This window comes from Lissotriton vulgaris, chromosome 6 (genome assembly GCF_964263255.1).
Source record: "Lissotriton vulgaris chromosome 6, aLisVul1.2, whole genome shotgun sequence".
In the NCBI taxonomy this organism is placed as follows: domain Eukaryota; kingdom Metazoa; phylum Chordata; class Amphibia; order Caudata; family Salamandridae; genus Lissotriton; species Lissotriton vulgaris.
In genome coordinates, this window is record NC_141694.1 from 1,716,555,670 (window position 1) to 1,716,572,353 (window position 16,684).

The 16,684-nt window shown below is 42.6% G+C and overlaps 1 protein-coding gene across 1 annotated transcript in view; it reads left to right on the forward strand.

Moving 5' to 3' along the window:
- LOC147709358 (mitochondrial amidoxime-reducing component 1-like) overlaps positions 1-16,684 on the forward strand; it is a 301,956-nt gene that overhangs the window by 33,465 nt on the left and 251,807 nt on the right. The window contains exon 2 of the mRNA XM_086927930.1: positions 16,275-16,448. Coding sequence (XP_086784056.1) covers positions 16,275-16,448 — 174 coding nt within the window. The remainder of the gene's footprint in view (positions 1-16,274; positions 16,449-16,684) is intronic.

A 16,684-nucleotide genomic window follows, 5' to 3' on the forward strand; every position in this document is an offset into this window, starting at 1 on the left:
ATAGTGGTGGAGGTTTCAGATAACTGTAGCTGAGCCATATTTGTTGCTCCTTTCTGCAGCCATTGGAGAACGTCAATTTATTTTGTGCTGAATGCCACCAGCAGCCTTTTAGGCCGTTTCTGTAGGGACCAGCAGCTTCGTAAACAAAACCCCTGTGTTTGCGTAGCATTTCCTTGCTGGATTTTGAGGTTGTAAGGCGCTTTGCTTGTTTTCCGCTGGTGAGTAGACTTTCATTTCTTGTACCTGATGGTCGCTGTCTTTAGCGTTTCTGCTTTGTATGGATGTGTAGTGTAGTTCCTATTTTCCCTATAGGCCCTGCGCATTGGAATAACATAAACAGCAGTGTAGACGTAGGAAAGCGGTCTTCTAGGTCTCTACTGACTATGTTAGACTTAATTGGGTTTGTACCAGCTAGCTCAGAGGTCACTGGAAACTTTCTTGACTGAATAGGAAGTGATCAGCTTCCCTGGCTCAGACAAGAAGGGATTCAGTTTTCCAACAACCGTATTAACATGACAACTTTGCTCCTCAGAATAAGAGTCAATCTCTAGAGTTGTGTGAAACAATAGACAGCTATTTCACTCAGCCAGTTGTGCAGAATTACTTTCACCAGTTATGCAGAGAATAGAGAGACGGGCGTTTTCAATAAAAGGTATTATTTATTGAACAGTCTTCCTTCTCATGCAAGAGAAATGAATTGCCACAATTGCAAGACTTGTTATTATAAAAAGTGCGTACAGTAAAAGGAGTATTACGAAATAATACTGTAAAAGCATTGATATGGTTTCTTAGCCATAAAATGGTTAAAATGAATAAAATATATACATTCATATGTACATTTGGCTAACGTCCTCAACTGGTGCTTCTAACTACGCCTACCCCAGTGTACCTGACCTAAGCCTAATACGTGGGAGGGAGTAAGTAAGTAGCAGTTTAAGTTAAGTTGGTTTTTCCAAGGGTTTGCTTCAAGAATTCTCTCTAAGGGTTTAGTCAGCACCGTACCTCTGGAATAGAATGTTGGAGGTCTGGTATCTCCTATCAGGACTCGATATTCCAGTTACCCGCAAGGGTAGGCTGGAAACGCCGGAGCTGGATTTTCTCGGCAGGAGAAAAGACAGCGTCTTTCTCAGCGCGTAAAGGAGGAGGGGCAGCGTCCGTGGGCTTCTCGCATCTGCTGGGCTCTCTGCAAGGGACAGCTGTTCTGCTCCAGTATTCACCACCACCGTGTTTGCTTAAGGCAGCGTTGGTATATTTATACCTGAAAGGTGCCGAGTTTGACGTAAGTTTTTGGACATAAGACGTCAATAAAGATGTCACTAAGAACTGGTCGTTCTTACAGTGCTTGCAAGAGTTCTATTACTAATCAAAACAAAGCAAGCGGGGCTTTCCTAGGTTGCTGGGGGGTTTGAGCTGTCGAAAGAACTTGGTGTGTTATCTAGGAATCTAAGGAAGTGGCTTCTGCTGTGTCATGTACTGTAATGAGCTGCAGAGACGAGTTACTGAAATATGGCTCTGATCGTTTATGCCATTATAGGGATATTTATTGATTATAGCTGTATAGGGGCATGAGGTCAGAATATTGATCGGGGTCCTAGATAGAACACAACACCCACTCCACGAATTTATGTCCATCAAATTACTAAAAATTAAAGCAATAGGATGCCTGTGTATTCCTACCCACCCCAAAGTACATATTGCATTTGAAATGGCGTATATGAAATACATGAGAATATAGGTACTGTACGTTTTCAAGCATAGTAATCATTCAAAAAATTATTGCATATGTAATCAGTTATGAACGATTTTGCGAAAAAATTACACATGAAATGTCTCTTAATACAGAAAAGAAGGGCGAGACTATTTCAACACATATAAATACAATTGCTGTAAAATGTGCAAGAGGCCGAAGTAAAGTTTTTTTTTTCTCTAGATCTACTAAAAATAGAAGCTCTGTTCTTTATGAATAGTTCTACTTTAAGCAAAACTATTTGTGCCAGAAAAAAGGTAAATATTTTGAAAAATGTCTGATTCAAAAAAAGTTTTTCATGGGGAGCGGGAAAATAGAGTTCCAAACGCTTTTCAGTAGTTTTTGTTGATCAAAACTGAAGGCCGAATTCAGAGTTCATGGGAACGCTGTGCGCCGGATTGTTTTCTAAAATTCATTGTATTTGTTCAGGGTAGAACATCATATCAGACAGGCTCTCAAAGAATAGGTCTACATATTCAGGTGACAGTTCGACCAGGTTCGATAGTGCAGTAACCTGGCAGTTGTGAGAATGATTGCTATCATCGATGTCTGGATCAGCAATGCTCACAGAAGGTCGTACCTGGGTGATGCTGCTTTCATTTTTTGCTTCACTTCCGCCACCTAGTCGTAGGGCAGGAGTCTCAACAAATGCCGTCATCAGGATTGGTAGCCTCTGGGGACAACACGATGCGTGAGCCGTTACAGGACTTAGCAAAGTATCGATATCCATTGGTACTGCTGATGGTAGTGCAAGACAGGTGTCTAACACGCATTCTTCTCCGCATAGCATAAATCGAAGCACAGGTAAGAAGCAGGTCTGCCATATAGGTCTGAATGAAAGAAACCAGGTCATGTTCAGATCTCTCAGCCGGGCCAATCCAAGGACCTTAGTTATGCGGTCCGGTTAGGTATTGCTAGGACCGTTTCTTCCATCCTTGCCGGAGTCATGTCTGTGTTTTGGCTTGCCATATCGGAGCAGAAGGGTCAAAAATAAAATGCCTGCTACGAGTCCCAAAAGTAGTGGTAGGCCGCCAAAGACTGAATGGACAAAATTGGGAATAATGCCCAGAACTGCTTTGAATGGTGTTAACAGTCTCAAAAAAAGTGTCTTAAATACGTTCAAGATACCAATGGCATCCGACATATTTAAGATTTGGCTGAGCATTTCTGTGAAATGCACAGGGCAATTTGTTGATAAAAGTTCATGTATCTCCGATGTTGTCCTTGCAACTTGGAGATCATATGTTGCTTTTGATGACGTGATGGGCACTGTTGTCTGCAAAAGCACAACTTCATTCTGCTTAAAGTATCAATTTGTATAGAAGAGATATTCAAAGGAGGCCTAATCGGCGTCTCGGAATCTCCAGGGCCGTTTGGAAACAATGCTTGCATACAGCAATTGACCATGGAAGTCACGCTTATGAGATATGCTTTCCCTGGCACCAAGCCACAACAGCTGTGATCCGTTATTAGAATGTAACTCCCGTTAGAAAGTTGCCTAAAGAAGGGCTCTATCTGCGTTGCAGGTGTGACGTGCTGGTGGCATGAAAGGTTGTTTGAAGTCCCTTCACAGGCCACATGTAAATTAATACCCTGGCACAAAAGTATACCGCTTAGTGAATGTTTGCAATTCTTACCACTAAGAAATACATTTTTGTCGTTGTCACTGTAGCATGTGTCTGTGTATATGGTAAATTCATGATGACTTAATGTACCCTTTACCCAACCTTTCATACTGGCCTGTCGGTGTATACTCAAGGCAATTTTTAAATCCGAAAGTTGTTATCGGAATTGTGAAAATCCCGTGTATTATCCATTCAATGACAGGTCTTTCTGACATTGTCAATGGTAATCTCTCAAGTTTTTAGATGCTCAGGATTGTATAGTCTGCTCCTTTCTGTGCCAAACTGATTTGTTTATCAGTAAGGTTAAAGATGGAAAACAATGACGTTGTGTTGATTAAACGCCATGGCACATAGCCTGAACGGAGATTTTGCAACGTCCAACCTAGCTGTACAATAGAACGTAATTGGGACTGGCCATGTTGTAACATTAGCAAGTCTCTATCTATTATATCGATGGCAGATGATACAATACTGTCCAGTGAATATATTACCCATTGTCCACAATAGAAAGTGATTTTTCCAAATTAATACGATCAATTTCTCGTATTTTTTTCTGCTGTTTCAATTTGCATTACTTTCCATGCCTCTTTGTATGCGCATATACACTTGCCGCTATGAAACGTTTTTGACGCTGTTTGCGTGGTCCCATAATAAAATCACGCAAGTCAGCACCATCTTTAAGTAAAGATAAGTGTTGCTTAATTTCTGCCAGTGTGGATGTTTCTAGCCATTCAAGGCACAGTTTCCCTACACTGTAGTTTGTTACTATCCCTGGATGTTGTCTCTGGGAGTATCTAGGGTCTGGTCTGGTCATTTTTAACCCCTGTGTTTAGTTCAGGAATCTATCTTGACAGTTATTAGTGTCTTCTTGCCAGATTAACCACTTTTTCCAATCAGGATGTGTTCTGTTTTGATGTAAAATTTGGTATACGTCTATTTCAATCTCTGTGGTAGCATTATCAGGTATTGGCTTTGGAATAGACGGTTTGTTTAGGTCCCTAATCTTAGCTAGGCCAAGACAGGTTGTTTGATGAATTGTTTCATTTAAGAACATTATTTGTTCTGGGATCATGCAGGCTCGAAATATTGCTTCTAGGCCTTGTACCTGCCAATCTTTTGTACCCCAGATTGTTTTTGTTTCAAATTTGTTTTTCCAGAAATCAAAACCAAATGTAATCATTTTTTCAAAAAAAGCTTCTGAATATATCAATTTTGTATTTGTCAGCATGGTTTTCGTCCCTGTTTTATCCAAAAGTTTATAATAAAATGTTTCTGCATTACTCATGTTAAACCCTGAGAAGTATTGGAATTTCTCATAGAATGTTTTTGAACTGCTTTTAAGTGGAGTAGCACAATGTTCCCATTGGTTATATTTAAAAACATTTCTAGGTTGAGCAGATTTATGTAAATAGTGGTCTGCGTAATGCGAAAAACAGTACATCTGTTCATAATTAGATGAACCTTGTAAATAATCATGTTCTGTAAATTTTGCTGACAACACTAAATCCGACATCATGTTATTTATACTTTATAAATCCCAATCATCAGAGAATATACTTGGTTTTACAAAGTCACTTAATGAAACCTTGAACTGGTGAGGATATTTCAAGATATCGACCGGGCCATATATTTCATAGTCAGTCTTGTCCCACACTACCCCGCCGGGTATTGGAATGGCTGTGACATTTACTGATGATAGTTCTCTTTTCTTGACGTGAGATGATTTGTGAGGTTTCAGAACTAAGTTGATGTTCTGACTTGCTGTGCCCATTGAACTGTAATTTCCCTCAATGAATTTTCCCAAACAAAGTACCATGATGAGCCAAAGCAGGAGGAAAAAATACACCTAGCCCAAACCAAAACTCTAACCATGGAGAAATAAGATAAGTGTCCTTGAGTTGATGAAAGAGTTCTGTTGCTTTTTCTTTAAAAGTCTTTGTTTCTGGCGTTACTTGAGGGTCGCTTTGATATTCAGAAAAGTTATCGAAATTGATGAAGTAGCCAGAGGCAGTTCTGTCGATTGTTGGAATTGTTTTCTCCATTTGCTTTTCATTAGCACATTCTGATGCCACATCATTGTAGACTGGTGTTTAATGACAAACTGTTCAATTTGAGTTCCAAGAGGCACGAGTTCCATGACATTATTGCATAGTCCTTCTCTGTGCACTGCAGGTTTATCAAATGTGATTAGTCTTTCAGTTTGAACCTCTTGGATTGTTGCAAATTTGGGTATTCTGTTATTTCTTGGGAGTCCACTTGGCCTACTGTTGATTATAGGCCACATGCTTGTGGTTTCACCAGGTCGATGGATACAACTCGGTTCTCCTTTTTACCAGCAAGGGGCGGTAGTACTATTGATTGTTAGACGGACCTGGAGGGTCGGCCGAGGACAAGGGGAGAGGTCTCCGGGGAGAGCCGTCTCCAGCGATCGTACAGACGAGTAACTTCCCCCCCAAAGATGTACACCACACCAAGATAAGGTTTAACGTTATTTATAAGCAATCTTGAAGTACGATAGAATGGTACAAGGAGGTCAGGACTCAGGGGTCCCCTCGATTCTAGTCTCTTGGATGGGAAAGGGGGTAGCGGGACAGTCTTGTTACCAATCTGGTAGATGCGATGATATGATGGATAGCTCACAATCCTCGAGCTCGGCGTTCTAGGTGGACGGGCCGCGGCAGCGCCGGCAGGTCCCGAGATGACCGTAGGTAGCGACGATCCGCGGCAGCGCCAGCAGGTCCCGGTGAAGGTGGTAGTTACAACGGTCCGCGGCAGCGCCAGCAGGTCCCGACGAGGATGAAGGATGCAGAAGGTTGCGGCAGCGCCAGCAGGCAGGACGATAGTTCACAAGGCAGGGCTACGGCAGCGCCAGTAGTCCGTCAAGGATGAGTTCTTCACGGGGTCTCTCGACTCCAGGATACAACTGCCTTCCTGCTCTGGAGCTGCCCCAGTTATAGGTCTGGCGCCCTTTGATGTCCGGACCCTCGCACTTGGAGGTCCGGAGGTCCGGGATGAGGGAGTCCAGACACCCAGCAGGGGGGTGGAGCCAGTGCCCGGGGGAGCTGGGGGCGATCGGCACCTGGCGGGGGAGAGCCATTGACACTTCTTTCTCCCATTGACCTGCCAAGTGGTCCGTTCACCTCCTGGGAGGATGGTGGTGCCGGGATGTCGGGGCCTGGCCAGGCCCAGGGTTAGGGTCGAGTCGAGGCCACGCGGCCTCGTGGTGCAGGATCCAAGATGGCGGCCGGGCCGGGCGATGGAGCTGGTAGTGGCTCGGCCCCATGATACAGAGATGTCCGGGGGCAGGAGTCCCGTAGGGGACGGGGTGCGGGTTGCTTCTGTGGGTAACACCTGGAGGGCCGGGGCTCGGGCCCTGTCATGCGGGGAGGGAGCGAGCCCTTCATGTGGCCTGTCCAACATTGATCTTGTTCCGTTGATTGCTAAGACAGGTACTGCTTTTCTGTAAGAAGGCCCAAATTCCTTCTTCACCGCTATTTTTTCTCTGACCAGATCCCCAATCTCTGGAATCCAGACAGGTCGTGCTGGGACAGGTGGTGTGCCTTCAGTGGTAGCTGGCTGTTGTTTTAACTTTATGTTGCTTAAGAATTTTCTTGTTTCATTCAAGTCCTGTAAAACAGCCAAACGATCTTTGATGTCAAAGTCTTTTTATCTTTTACCACTGAAGCCTGACTATCAAGATCCTGAATATACATTCTAGTTCCGAACAATAGTTCGTACTGGCTGAAACCTTTTAGAGAATTTCTTGGCAAATTATTAAGACTACGTTGGACACTTGTTAAATGTTTGACCCACCCATCACCCAATCCTAATACCTTTGCTGTTATAGATTGCTTTATGTCTCGTTTTTTTCTTTCCACTACACTGTTTCCCTCAGGGTGGAATGGACAAGAGAATCGCAATCCAATGCCCATACTGGTCATGGCCTCCTTATAAGCTTGAGAGCTAAAAGCAGGACCCTGGTCAGAATGAAGCATGGCAATTGCGTATGTGCCGATAAAGACTCGCAGATCTTTTATAACAGTTTTGGCGTCAGCCGAGCGCTGGGGCCACATTTTTATAGTGAATGTAGTCTTAAACAATTAATAGGACGCTGGATTGCATATAGAGAGCATTACCCTGTCCATAAAGGGTATCTGGGCAACAGGCAGGACAGGTTCACTACTGCGATCTCTGCTGCAGCCTTGATAGTTTTTTGCAAATATTTGATGTTGCACGCTCATCCCCGGCCACCAGTATACTGCTTGTAATTCAGTCAGAGATTCCTTCATCTGTTTGTGCCTTGGACCTTCACCCATGTGTGCGTCTGCTATTAATAACTTTCTCCGGTTCGTGTTTGGAATTACCCTATCCCCCCACTCCAGGGATTCGAGCAAAAGTAACCGAGTTTGCATCAATTACGTATGTATAATTGAGTGGATAGTTCACGGGCAGTCTCCTTTTAAGGACGTTTTTACTGCCAGCATGGTTTCCCCACCTATGTATTTTTCTGAACGCTTTTTTGTGGCTACGGAAGCCGGTTTACTTGCTTCCGCTATGGCTGTATTAGCCAATGAATTCCCTGCAACGTGAACGCCATCACGTTGATGACTCAGAGTGTGTATCACGTGAGTCTTTTGTAGTTCTTTCTGTAAAAGAACTACTTGTTTCCAAAGCATTTTAGGCTTGATTGTGGCACTTGTGTCATCTTTGTAATCAATTTGAACCCAGTTCTGCAAATCATTATAGTAGGAGTTGACGCAAAAATGCGAATCGCACACGATTAGTGTCGGGAATTCACGTTCGGCATTTTCAATCGCCATCTTTAAAGATCTGATTTCAGCTCGCTGAGCCGATCATTTCCTCAGTGATTCAGTTTTTGTTATTTTCGGTCAGAATATACCGCAGAGCCAGCGACCTTTAACAATCGTGCAGGCTGCATCGTAGGATTTATCTTCTACATTGTAATGCTGTACAAATCTGTCTGTATAGATTATACAGGTGTACTGTTCTAGAGGGAGAATTTCGATTGGCAGAGGATATTCTTTTTCATATTTTAAATCATTCCGTTTTTCATGTGCGGGGCGAAATAGTATTTCACGTCTTCTGCAGCAAGAGAATTTTCCCACTGTATCCATTTCGGATCTAATGACACTGTAGGCAGGTTTACTGGGCTGAATAGTGCCTCGAAGGCGGATTCCGCTGTGAGAACAGTAATCCTTTTGCCTTGTGCTAATTCTCGTTCTTTCGCTATAGCAGTTTGCACTGCCTTCACAGTATTTTCTGCGAGACTGAATGTTTTTTCTGCTTGTGTGTACAAATGAGATTTGTAAGCTATTGGTACCGTTTCTCCCTCATTAGAGGTCAGGTACGTGAATCCGCATCTTCCTGGGATTACTCTGATTACAAGGTTGCGTGTATTGTCACGTGTTTCTAATTTTGTTTTTGCTAACATGTCTGTTTGCAGTGATCTCAAAATTTCTGTGCGTTTTTGAGTCCAGTTGATTGGTTTAAAATCAGGTTTAATTAAGTCGTAGAGAGGTTTAATCCTCTCTGCGTAGTTTAGAATGTAAGTTCTTCCGAAATTCAGGAAGCCTAGAATCGATTGTAAGTTCTTCAGCGTTTTTGGTGCTTGGAGTACAGCGCACTTCTCTAAGAAGTTGTCTGCTAGGCTTTTTCCTTCACTTGATAATTAGTATCCTAAAAATAAGACTGTCATATGGGCAATTCTTGACTTTTTAAAGTTGAATTTGTAACCCTTTGCTGCGAACCCAAGTATTATGGTGTTCACCCTTTTTAAGTGAGTATCCAAGTCGTCGTCTGTAAGATAGATATCATCGACATAAGATAATGCCTCATCATCATATATTTGTAGTAATTCTGTTACCTGGGCTATTCTTGAACCCGTGTGGGAGCCTACAGAAATTTTTCTGTGACCCCATTATTGAGAAAGCGGTCAAGTACCTGCTTTCTGGTGCAGTATTTTGACAAAAGAATCCATTAGATATGTCTAATGTTGTTTTGTATTTTTTCAGAACTATGTTATTCATCAGTGCCGCACTGTGCGAGTTCTGTACCGCAAATGTTTTGCAACACGAGTTAAGGTGTCTGTAGTCCAGGACTAGACGATACAAATTGTCTGGTTTGGAGACAGGAAACAAAGGATTGTTCATTTGAGAGGTGCATGTTTCAATCACCCCTTGGTATTCAAGTTGATCTAAAATCTCCCTGACCTGTTTTTTAGCTTCTTGCTTAATAGGGTACTGCCTTTGTGCAGTAGGTTGACATTTTAACTGGATTTTGTGGGGAAGAGAGTCCTCATCCCATCCTACATGATTTTTATATAATGCTGGTGCCTGGGCTACTCTCCATTTCCTTGCATATATATATTTAGTGTGAATTGGAATGTGATTTGAGAAGGCAGGCATAATCATTTCTTCGCCATGAGATTGGCCCCCTGACAAACTCCGGGGGCCAATCTTTCTCAGCTAACAGGATGTCATAGCCTTTTGAGAGGTTATCCCAAAATAGACCCTTTATTTTTCTAGTTTTATCTCCCTCTATACGCAGTGTAATTTCCTATATCTTATGAGGTTCGCTAACTCTGGTGTTTGCAGTTTCTACTTGAATGTATTCATTCGTGTCCACTGTCTCCAGATGACTCATCAGGATCTTGCGAGCTATGCTGATTTCTGCTGCACTGTCTAGCATTGTCTGTGCCCACTCTACGTTTTTCAGCTGTGTCCTCAGTATTCTCGGCATGTTCGATTTACTCTAATACTGGCTACCTTCTTTCTTGGAAATTGTAATTTTTTACTTTGAGCAGGTTCCTTGTCTTTGGACTTGGTGTGATCTCCTGGGTCTGACCGTCCTCTTCTTTCCGATTTCTGCGAAAAAGATCGAGGGGGACGTGTATCAATACTTTGATATCTATCAGGCTTTTTCAAGTTATCCCTATTTCTGAGGTTATATCTTTTCTCAGAGTGCTCCCTCTGGGGAGACTGGTGTTCTCGAGTGGGAGTTCTTTCTCTCTGCCGAGGAGACCTTCCTCTAGACTGGAAAACTTTTTCCTTGGGAGTGGACTGTTTATTTCCATCCCAGCTCTTTTTAGGAGTGTTTAGATTATTTTTAATAAATAATTTTTCAGGATTTTCGAGTAGTTGGGGTTTTACAGGTTTCCCACCCAAACTATCTCTACCTAATTCTTCATAGCATTTTTCGATAATTCTGACAAGTTCAATTGGTTGATCTGTTATATCTGTTTCTTTCAATTTCTGGCGGATCGCCACAGATGCTGCTTCTCCTTTTATGTTGGCTAGTAATATAGCAGAGACCTGCTTGAAGTCTTTCAGTAATTTCATTCCAAGAGTTAAAGCAGGTTCTGGCCCTTATTCATTCTGAATTTGTTTTAGCACATCTGGTATTACCGCCATGGACGGAACACCATGTGTTTTTGTGTAAATGGAAGCAAGTCCTCCACGTGTGGTGCGACCCCCATTGGAAATCAGATAGTCAGAATTCTGTGTTTCTCAATGGTGGTAGTATTCGGGAATACTGCCTCTATTTGAGTAATTTTCTGTGCTAACCAGAAAGGGATTTGCTCCCGTTTTTATGGGTGTTTTACCAAGACATGATTGTATGTTCTGTGGTGTAATTTTATTTGTGTAACCCTGATGAGGGGTCAGCTGTGGAACTTTAACAGCTGTTTGGACTGTTGCAGTCCGCATTACATATTGGACTAACTGTCTATGTATTTTAATTAATGTTTTTAGCTGTGCTAACAGCTCTTCGCTAGACATTTTTTCAATGTCCGGATGTGGTGTGTAGCTGGCTAGAACCGGCCACGTTGCTCCTGGTCTACCTAGTGGACCGAGCCTGGTGATGTGATCATTATGTTTTAGGGCGCCTTTAAACCAGAGCAGGTGCTCTTGGTATTTTAATGGAATTTGAATCTCCTCGAAAGGAGCGTACTCATCCGGTGGTTCCTCTATTTTGTAATAGTGGAATTCGTTTGTTGTAGCGTTTGCTGCTGGAAAGTTTATCCATGAATAGAATACATCTGTCTGCCGATATTCGTGTGCCTCTATCACGAAAATGACGGTACCACCTCGTGAGGTCAGTCCGTTTTCTATAAGTTTTAACGTTATAGTTTTTCTTATGTTTGCCGGGATGATAATCGCATCCGGTTCATTAATTCCTGTATCATCGGGACCCTGTTGATTCGCGTCTACCGCGACTTCATTGGTTCCATTGCTATTGCCATTTACTGACATTGTATTAATGAAGGTTTGCAGAGCAGGTTTCCAAGGAAACCAAGATTAGGTGCACAATATTTTGGAACACTGTATCCTTCAACGTTGAATAAACCAGAAGCTCTACATAGGAATCTCTTCCTACTAAGTTCAGGCGGATTTTAACCTTTCACCCACTCCAGACATCTGTTGGAGTATTTACGGGAGAAAGGGTCTGTGTGAAAAAGCACACTGAGTTACTCTAACGTCTTGCGTTAGTTTTATCGCCTTACCAAACGTTGGGCGCCATGTAGTGTAGTTCCTATTTTCCCTATAGGCCCTGCGCATTGGAATAACATAAACAGAGAAATGAATTGCCACAATTGCAAGACTTGTTATTATAAAAAGTGCGTACAGTAAAAGGAGTATTGCGAAATAATACTGTAAAAGCATTGATATGGTTTCTTAGCCATAAGATGGTTAAAATGAATAAAATATATACATTCATATATACATTTGGCTAACGTCCTCAACTGGTGTTTCTAACTACGCCTACCCCAGTGTGCCTGACCTAAGCCTAATACGTGGGAGGGAGTAAGTAAGTAGCAGTTTAAGTTAAGTTGGTTTTCCAAGGGTTTGCTTCAAGAATTCTCTCTAAGGGTTTAGTCAGCACTGTACCTCTGGAATAGAATGTTGGAGGTCTGGTACCTCCTCTCAGGACTCGATATTCCAGTTACCCGCAAGGGTAGGCTGGAAACACCGGAGCTGGATTTTTCTCGGCAGGAGAAAAGACAGCGTCTTTCTCAGCGCGTCAAGGAGGAGGGGCAGCGTCCGTGGGCTTCCTGCATCTGCTGGGCTCTCTGCAAGGGACAGCTGTTCTGCTCCAGTACTCACCACCACCGTGTTTGCTTAAGGCAACGTTGGTATATTTATACCTGAAAGGTGCCGAGTTTGACGTACGTTTTTGGACATAAGACGTCAATAAATATGTCACTAAAAATTGGTCGTTCTTACAGTGCTTGCAAGAGTTCTATTACTAATCAAAACAAAGCAAGCAGGGCTTTCCCAGGTTGCTGGGGGGTTTGAGCTGTCGAAAGAACTCAGTGTGTTATCTAGGAATCTAAGGAAGTGGCTTCTGCTGTGTCATGTACTGTAATGAGCTGCAGAGACGAGTTACTGAAATATGGCTCTGATCGTTTATGCCATTATAGGGATATCTATTGATTATAGCCGTATAGGGGCATGAGGTCTTAATATTGATCGGGGTCCTAGATAGAACACAACAGATGATGGCTCTCTGTTTCATTGTGGCGCAGTATCTCTTTTTTTGGCTTTACCAGTAGGCTTCTGGTGGCCTTTCTGACTGCGCTCCTTCGTAGGGCCTTCACCTTCATTGACGGCCTTGTTAGATCTAGAGTGGCGCTTTGACTCCACATATGCCAACCGAAGACTGCTTCTTGGGGTGCACCTTCATAAGCTGGACCGTGGCAAACTCTCTGGGAAAGCAGTTTTGTTTCTTCAGAGCATCCCCTACTCCTCACCAATTGTCACGCCCACCCAGCTCTGGAGCATGGTTCTCTTGATTGTGTGAATGCTGCGTCGCATTCACACAATCGAGAGAACCAATCTACCCTGGAGTCTATAAAATAATGGGCCTAGGTTTAGATTTTGATAATATTAGGGTCTCAGATGTGTACCTTTTGTGACTAATTGTTTATGTCTTTTGTATGTCCCTCCCTTAATGTGATTTTCTTTCTGCTTATAACCCAGCGCAAAATATTGACTATTTGCGCTTTTTTAATCATTGAAGTGTATTATAGTGTGTTTATGAAATGTCTTTTTTTTAAACCGTATTGTAACATGTCATATTGTGATTGTGCTATGCAACTATGAAATACTTTCTGTAAAACTGCATAATAATTTTTGTACTAAAGTAACAAAGCTCGTTTTAAAAAAAATGTTTTAAATGATATATTAATTGTGTGGATAGATTGCAATATATGTGGCCTATTGGTTGGATAGAAACACATGCCAATATAAGTGTGTTAGCCAAGGGAAAACTTTCTTTTTTAGCCTTTATAACCGAGCCTTGATAATTCTAGTAAGATTTATTGCACCCTAATAAAAATAAAATTTTTGTAATTAAAACATCTGCATTTGCAAAGTCAGATGAGTCAAGAAGCACACAAAAGAGCATATAAGAAACCACAATTATATTGCTAGGAAATTATTCTTTTTGGGGGGGATTAATTAATTTACTATTACCTTAATTTGCAGTAAAGGCTTAATACAGACAAAATGCAAATTATGATTTTTTTAATGGATCTTCTGATATCGGGACCTCTGACTGGTTAGAGTCCCCCTTATTCCTACCCCAAAAAATCTATTTTGTCTCTTCGCTACCCTTCGTTGTTTAGATTAGCAAAGTACTAAGGAGAAGAAGGTTTTTGGATCAGTTCTAATTGGGTGCACTGCCAGTTCATACGCATATGGTTATAACTATGAGTTTCCTAGGTGCTAATCGGCGAGTGGACAAACCTAAACCACTCCTATGAGTAGAGAATTACTACTAACTGGTATATGGATTGCCGAAGCACTCTATATCGAGTAAGAAGATTGTTCAGTGACAATTTATCAAGCAATTACAAAACACCAATTTGACAGAAGTGACAAAAGTTCCAATAGATGAGTAAATCTTGGAGTCTTTAATGAAGATTACAGCCAGCCGACACGTGTTTCATCGCCTTCGCGATTCCTCAGGGCTAGATGGCCGTGTCAACGTCAGAAGGTCGCTCAGCTGGTGATAATTCCAACCCAGCCGGGCCCTTGACCTGTTACACTAGTTCGAGTGCGTCCAGCAGCGGTAAAAATCTTTGTTTATGAGTCTAGATATCACACAAGTATAAATGGGGCTCGGAGACCACCCGAGTGTAATTCACGAAATTTTGAAACTTCCGTTTTCGAAAAAGATGCTATTTGACTTCTTGTGCGTGGATACCGGTTGCGGTTCCAATTCAAGCGTGTACCAAGCCGTGTAAGGCTCTTCCGACTGTATCCGGTGGGTGCACCTCCTCCGAGCCCTGTTCCTGTTTGGACCAAACAGGAACAGGGCTCGGAGGAGGTGCACCCACCGGACACAGTCGGAAGAGCCTTACACGGCTTGGTACACGCTTGAAGTTTCAAAATTTCGTGAATTACACTCGGGTGGTCTCCGACTCTACTTGAAAGTCTCCTGTGCTTCAGGCATCCAATGTCTCAAACACTGCCCGAACATCATACAGACTTGGATGTCAGCAGCTACTGAAGCTCAGCCCAGCAAATGCAGAATTCCTGGTATTTGGCTAGAACATACAATTCAATCCTGGCTTAATAAATGAAAATTGACTCTTTGAACACCAACTTTAAAAAAATGCCAGGTCTCTTGGATTCCCCCTTGACTTCAGCCTCACCCTCAAGGCACACAAACCGAAGGCTGCGTGGTACCAGCTGTCTCTTACAAAGAAAGTGAAACCATGACTGCCAGTAAACATCTTCAACTTCAAATGCATTCTAACCCTTGTACTCTTGCATTTGGATGGTGATAGTGCTCCACTCCATGGCCCCCCAGATTTCACACTGGCACCCCTTAAGCACATCCTACATGCAGTGTCTTATCCAGCACCTGAAGAAATATGATCACATCACCCCCCATCCTGATTGATCTCTATTGGCTCCACTTGCGATGTCACAGTCCATCTCAAAAACCTGCTGCCTCAGTTGCAAAGCCATCTTGGCCAGGATCGCCACTTGTCTTGGAGACAAGTTCACCATTTCTGGGGGTTTTCACGCCCACCCCCCACGGCCAGTACACCATCGGACTGCAGACTAAGGGCTGGATTTAAAGTTTGGCGGAGAGGGTACTGCATTGCAATTGTATTGAAGTACCCTCTCTGCCAAACTCTTGGTCTACCCTCTCCAATTTGAGTCAGTAACATTTACTCCATCAGATTATACTTTCCTGTGATGACCCAATGGAATTGGGGATCAACTGACGAAGCATGTAACACTGCCTGACCTGTTTAGGGTAGACCACATTATGTTTTTTTCCCTGTCCATCACTTGGACCTGGTAACAAAAAAATGCAGCAAATGTAGCAACAAAACGTGTTATCCGTCCTCCCCAATTACCTGCTGCATCAGTCACCAACACAATATGGTACTCTCAGGGAGGTGCAGTGCAAAAACAGGTGCTTTATTTCATTTTGGAGCACATAGTGGATGGACCACTATGCCCTCCAAAAGTGTGTGATCCATGTGCAGCATAAATTCAGCACTTTTAAATGTAGTTTATTTAGTTTGTTGTTATCAAAACACTCCATCATTATTGCCAACCAGAAAATAAAACCGCTCCACTCTGATATTATTAGCTATTATATTTTTGTTACAGCATACTCATAGCAATCAACATTAATATTTCCCCCGTCTTGGGCTCACAATTACAGAAGCATATAACAGTACTGCCATTGAAACATATCCAGCCATGACCTCCCCCCATCCCCCATTTTGTTGTGCTTCTTGGGGCATCCCCCTTGAATTAGGCCACATGTGAAATTATTGTTATGAGTCTGTTTTGTAGTTCTCTGGCTTACATAAAACAAATCGACTATTTATTTCAGTTTTTTTTATTTTATTTCAGGCACTGGCTTGTGATTAAGGAAGATGGAAACACTGTCACTGCTCGACAGGAGCCAAAGCTTGTTTTGATTTCTGTGTCCTGCAAAGGAGACTTCCTGACCCTCAGTGCTCCGGATATGGAACAAGTGCACATTCCCCTGAAGCTCCCGAGTACCAACCCGGTATGGAATTGCAGGTACGGAAAAATAAGATCCTAACTGGGATTTAGAACTCACTGTTGTCGTAAAAGTGTACAGGTAAAGGAGGAGGGGATTGCTATATTTATTGTTCCGTGTACAGTAATCCCTTGCACCCCTGATACCTTGAATATTACATATCTATTCTGAAAAATATTTGCTCCATTTAAGTTGATGAGGAGCCCTGCTTCCGGCCACCAACCGCATGGTATGCCCACCTCGTTTAGAGTTGGGC